The sequence below is a fragment of the Rhopalosiphum maidis genome, chromosome 1 (assembly GCF_003676215.2).
Source record: "Rhopalosiphum maidis isolate BTI-1 chromosome 1, ASM367621v3, whole genome shotgun sequence".
In the NCBI taxonomy this organism is placed as follows: domain Eukaryota; kingdom Metazoa; phylum Arthropoda; class Insecta; order Hemiptera; family Aphididae; genus Rhopalosiphum; species Rhopalosiphum maidis.
This window is the reverse complement of record NC_040877.1, coordinates 54,289,944-54,296,278: the sequence shown is the minus strand read 5'-3', so window position 1 is coordinate 54,296,278 and position 6,335 is coordinate 54,289,944. Positions and strand designations below refer to the sequence as shown.

Here is a 6,335-nt window from a genome sequence, read left to right as displayed (position 1 = left end):
AAAATAGATTTCCGTTGAATACAATGGTGTAATTATAATTTAAACGCGATTTTTAGTTTTTTAACTATAATTTTTTTAAGGTAATAAAGTCGAGTATGTCCCTATCTAATACGGGTTAATTATACTCCGAACCAGCCTCGGATTTGACAGCCACGCAGACTGGTGGAGAAATTTATGTGCCATGTTTTACGGGACGTTTTTTCGGTAGAGTTTGGCCTCCATGGTTTCTACTTATCAATGTTTATATTAATTTATATTTTGTTGAACTCTATATTGATAAGTTGCTCGAAACTTGATAAAACAAAAAAGTATGAATGACTATTTATTAAACAAATAAAACATAATATTTCTTCTTGCATTTGATCGTTACTTAAAATTTTAACTATTACATATAAATACATATAAATTAATTAAGCAAACTCATAATGTCGTCAAATAGTGTAAGTATACGTCATTCTTTTCTTATAGCTATATGTAATAAATTATTATGTATAAGACAGTTTGAAAAATAATTTTGATTTTAATGTTAAATAGAGACCGGAAGATCATCGTCGAAAATGGGACCGAGACGAATACGAAAAATTGGCCAGGAAGCGTTTGATGGACGATCTCGACGACGATCGTTCCAAGGACTTATCACCAATCAAAAGAGAAATGCTCAAGCAACGAGATTATCGTGTAGACTTAGACTCAAAACTTGGAAAAAGTGTTGTAATTACTAAAGCCACTCCTTCTTCACAAAGTGGAGGGTAATAATTCATATTTTTATTTTTTATTTAACTTTATTTTTACTAAATCAATTTTTTATATTCTAGTTATTACTGTAATGTTTGTGATTGTGTGGTTAAAGATTCTATTAATTTTTTGGATCATATAAATGGAAAAAAACGTAAGTCTATAATTCAATATAGATAAATATTATTTAGTGTTATGGTGTTCTCTCAAAATAAATTATTCTTTGATTAGTGATTACTAAAGACCATGTTTTTGTGTAGCAAATATCTAAAAATATACAAAATTGGGTACTGGTTTATTCTAGACCCGCCATCCATACAACAATAAATACATCGTATATATGAAATAATGAGTTTATTTATTAATATTAATCTAATAATTCAATGATAGATAATATTATATTGATATAATATAAAAAAATTAAAATTAAAAAATGGAATAATAATACTTTTAAAACAATGATAAATTAAAAATGTATACAAATGTTTATAATGTTATAAATTATGGTTTCTGTGATACCTAAAATTCTGCTATATCTTTTAAGATGGTGTCAAACAGATCATTATTGTTTAGTTTTGATCGCCACATAAATTCCACCATGTAAGAGGCTAAAATTTTTTGTCATTACATCCATGTTTTTTGTTGCCCCATTTGGCCGAACCCCACATTCTCTTGACATTTTGTGAATGGACTCCTGAGTTAGGGTTCACGAAATTATACTTATGGTTAACTTGATTGTCCTTATTATGTTGAAATCTATGTTGTATCAAATTAGCATAAACTTTCCAGCTGTCAGAAAAAATTGTAGAACTATGACTAATATATCGGTTAATGATAGGTATCATTGTATCTATTTGTTGTTATATGGATGGCGGGGCTCTAAAGTTTTCACTCGACGTGGTAGGGCTATAACAAATCAGTACCCAAAATTGAATTTTTTGTTTTTAAGAAATTAAAGAACACAAATAGCAGCATAAATATGTACAATTATATTTTCATTACTATTTATTAATTTTTGTGTATTGTAGGTATATCTAAAGCAATATTATTATAATTTAATTTACAAGCTATAAAATTTTATTAAAATTTAGTATTATGTAAATTTATAATAGTTATTTTCTATGGCTACTATAGCCCATTATGGGTAGCTGGACATTAATAGTTAATCATCAATCGGTTGTATATGATAGTCAAATCCTCATTATATTTATCATATTGTTCTTACTATGTTTAATTCTAAGTTGAACTATAATAATAAAGTAACAAAACTATAATTATTACTTATAATAATATTAAAATGTGCATTTAAATGTATATAGATGAAATATTATATTTTAGTCTGCATTTTAATCTTAAACCCAGAAATGTGATTTTGAACATTTATAAAACTTTATTTTAATTTATTTATTTCACCTAATTTGGATTTATAGTTAGTAAATTATTTTTTAAAAATATTTGAATCATAATAAAAAGATAAAAATGCACAAGAATTTGGTCTTTATTGATAACTAATTTGAATAGTATAGTACAATTAAGTCTCAATAAATTATCCCTTAAGGAGGATAAAAATAATCCAATACGTTTTTATGAGTTGTATAGCTCAAATATCATATATCTTTAACTTCAAAGAACAAGGAAAAATTTGAAATATCACTTGTCATATCACCTTGATACTGAGACATGCGTGTATTCTGAATTATTTTATATTTTTATAGATATTTAACATCTATATGACTTCATACTTTTAGATCAAAGAAATTTAGGAATGTCCATGAAAATTGAGAGATCGTCACTGGATCAAGTTAAAAAACGATTTGAATCAAATAAAAAAAAAATGGAAGAAAAGAAAAAAGATTATGATTTAGAGCAGCGTTTACGAGAATTGAAAGAAGAAGTAATTTTAAATTTAACATATATCTACTTTCAATTCAAATATTTTTATTTGTATTTGTTTATTACTTTTTAGGAAGAAAAGTTAAAGGAATATAGAAAAGAAAAAAAGAAAGAGAAAAAACGAAAACATGATGAATTAGACGAAGAACCTCAAAATGATGATATGGCAGCATTAATGGGATTTTCTGGTTTTGGGTCATCAAAAAAATAATAATTGTTGTGATACAGTGAATCCCTGCTTATCTGTAAAAAAAAAAAAATAATAATAATACTAATCGTAAATGATTATTTTCTTGAAATATAAATGTATATACAATTATTCATATCATAACATATTATATGAAATAGAATATAGTTGACAGTAAACATATATGGTATGTATCAATTATAAGAAAAACAATTTTAACTTATTATTATTATTGTATATATTTTGATATTTTATTAAAAATTAAATTAAATTTATTCAGTTCTTTTATCACGTTTTCAAATCATAATACAAAGCAGTGATATATAAAAGTACGGGATTAAGACTTTTAGTGGCCTAGTGGTTGATATTTAATTGTGGGTCCTCGTCAATAATAATAATAAAAAAATTTTTTATCTTTTTATCTGTCTGAACACTATAAAATGTATTATTGCTGTATTAGTGTACATATTACATATGATATTACAATTGATTAAATATAATTAATTTAATAATAATGCTTTCTTTACTAAAATTTTACCCAGTATCAAGATTAAAGAATATTCATTGTATATTACTAATATAGTCACTAAAAATATGAAATAAATTATACTTAAATCATTTTTATATGAGAATAATAATAAAAATAATAAAAACATACTATATCTTATTATAATAATAAATTAATAAATAAACCAAATTAAGAGGACGTTACACCCGCATGTGTTGTCTTTGTCTTACAAATACGTAACATAGCAAATTTACGCTCAACAGATCATGTTTAGCTCCGTCAGTTTAAAAGTTAGAGTGAATCGACCTATTATGAAACTTGATGGTAAGAAAATAATCTGTGTTTGTACGTTGGTTTTTTACGATAGTTCGATTTTTTAGCAAGTTATGCGTATATAACTTAGTGTAAATTAAAAATGCTCATAACTCACTTAAAAACTTCATAATCGTAAAAAACCAACATACTAACACAGATAATGTTCTTATCAGCAAGTTTCATAATAGGTTGATTCACTCTAACTTTTAAACTGATAGAGCTAAACGTGATCTGTTGAGCATAAATTTGCTATGTTACGTATTTGTAAGACAGAGACAACACATGTTGTGTGTTGTCGGGTGTTGCGGCCTCTTAAGTCTTCATTAATATGAAAGGTTTTTCCTCACTTTTAATAAAGCAAATTGTTTTAGTAGCTATTCAAAGTTTAAATTGTATAATACATAATTTTCTTTAAACAAAATGATTATGGATGTCGGATAGTTATTTGTTTTAAAAATACTAAAATGTTATTTTTGTACAAAAAACTACTAAATAATTTTAAGTTTATCTAATAGTTCTTAATATGCCCATTTTATCCTTAATTTCGACCTATTTAAAATGGAATGTTTATATATTTTTTAAATTTTTTTTTAACTTGTATACCTACTTCACTATATTTATTGTCTCTGTATTGGAATTCAGAATTGACCTTAAATATTAATATAGTAAAAAAATCATTAGGACTAGTATCTAGTTTTGACTAATGAGATACAAATAATGGGTAAAACTAAAGCATCAAACCTTTGTAAAGAATTTCAATTTATAATCAATATTAATATAATATTTATAATTAATTATTGATCTTATTCTGTCTAATAACTACGTGTTATAGTTGCATAGTGGCACAAATGCGTATTTACAAAAGACTTGAAAAATAAACAGTCATTGTTAATAAACTTAGCCAACTTTACTACAAAAGAGTGCTCAATTAACCGCTAATAAAGAAAGTCTCTAATTTTATCAATGTTCAAAACCTTCCATGTTTATCCAAATAGTGGAGTTGAAAGAAACTGACTTAGAGACTATCTAAATTTAAAACTATTAACTAAGTTACAATACAACAAACCATTTTTGATTCTATTAAAGGGTAGTTTTCCTCTGCTTTTAAAAATTTAATAATTAACTTATTAAAACTTTTTCTTATTGTATAAAGATTATTAAATTTTTTTAGATACCTAATAAAAAAAAAGTCTACTTGAAGATATTGTGTGTGATTAATAAAAATAATTATATCATAATATTCAGTAATTAAATTTAATTAATATTTTTGATCAAGTAATCAAGTAGGTAATGGGCGAATGGCCCTGTTGTACAAAAGGCTTCGATTATACCTCGTCGTGGAGTTAGTCACTAATGTATATTTCATATAAAGTGGATTCCGTCTAACGTGGGCACCGGTTAATATGGGCAACTGCTTAATGTGCTAAATAGGGTTGGTCCCAACATGCCCATATTAAGCAGAATCCACAACAATACGTTTTTTGATATTGCTATGAAAGTAATTTATTTTACTATTAGTTAATAACTATTGAATTTAGGTTTATTTAATTTGTGCTAAAAATATTACATCTAATTATAATACTCTACTAACTATTAAGTTTTAAAAACCAATCAAGGTGGCCAAACAATAACTTAAATAATAATATTACAATTTTAACTAATGTTCATATTTTAGATTTTTAAGAACCATTTATATTTAATTTTTAAGCTTTTTTTACCAACATTTATAAAAAAAAAGGAAATTTCGACAATGACTATTTAAAGTTAAAAAATGCTCACAATATTTTCAAATTATTATTATGTATAGGAAATACGAATATATACATTTATACAATTTTCAAGTCTATATGTTTTTATTTTTAAGTTAAATCAAAATGTTTGTTAAGTATTAGTTTCACGTAAAAATCTCGGTTTTTCTTTAATTTTTTTTTTTTTTGTTTTGCCTTGTTATTTTGAAAAATACAGAATTTTTATTTTTGATTCCCTTAAGTACTAACTATATTCAAACCTAATCAGAAACCACTCCCGAAATTGAAAATTGAAGAATTTTTACTAACCAAAATGTGATGATTCAAACAAAAAAAGAAACATATCATTGTGAAAATGTGAAATCAATATATCACTACGCTCAAAATTTAAAATTCATTTTATTTTTTTTTTAATTCGTAAGTTTGTACAATAATTAAAATTATATAATATTACGTATTATTAAAATAATTGTTTGTTAACCACTTTATTAGTTAATATGTAGATAATACATAATAAATATATAATATTATAATAATTAAATATTTAAAAAAAAATGTAAATGTATTCAAAAATATTTTTCATGGGTCTTTCAAACTTTTAGTTTTATGCATATTTTATAAAAATATTGATATTTTCAAAATATTTTGATTAATTTTAAGCTATTGCCTATTTATACTACTAATTTATTCATACCGTTCTACTTCTACAGTAACGTAGTAATGACTCTAAAGTTAGGTAATAACAATAATAAATTATTTAAGTGGAATAATAATTAAATATTAACAATAAAGAAAATTTAATAATTTTGACAAGAATTGAACCTAAACGTAATAGACCGGGCACGTATAAAAAAAATGTTTGGGGGAAGGGGTACAACATATAGCAATACAAATTGTGCCGCAACATAATAAAACAATTTTTTCCTCGTTACTCAAAATTATTTCGGGA

The 6,335-nt window shown here is 24.4% G+C and overlaps 1 protein-coding gene across 1 annotated transcript; it reads left to right on the top strand.

Annotated features, from left to right (window-relative positions):
• The first annotated feature begins 281 nt into the window (after nt 1-281).
• On the top strand, nt 282-3,301 carry LOC113548397 (zinc finger matrin-type protein 2). Its single transcript, XM_026949261.1, has 5 exons — nt 282-440; nt 535-749; nt 816-889; nt 2,484-2,629; nt 2,702-3,301. The coding sequence occupies exons 1-5, from the start codon at nt 426-428 to the stop codon at nt 2,837-2,839; spliced, it is 588 nt and encodes a 195-aa protein (XP_026805062.1). The 5' UTR covers nt 282-425; the 3' UTR covers nt 2,840-3,301.
• Nucleotides 3,302-6,335: the final 3,034 nt, after the last annotated feature.

Excerpts from the sequence above, each read along its gene's own strand:
- LOC113548397 (XM_026949261.1), top strand. Across the intron at positions 750-815 it reads CCTTCTTCACAAAGTGGAGG|TTATTACTGTAATGTTTGTG; the intron begins GTAATAATTCAT and ends TTTATATTCTAG. Across the intron at positions 2,630-2,701 it reads TACGAGAATTGAAAGAAGAA|GAAGAAAAGTTAAAGGAATA; the intron begins GTAATTTTAAAT and ends ATTACTTTTTAG.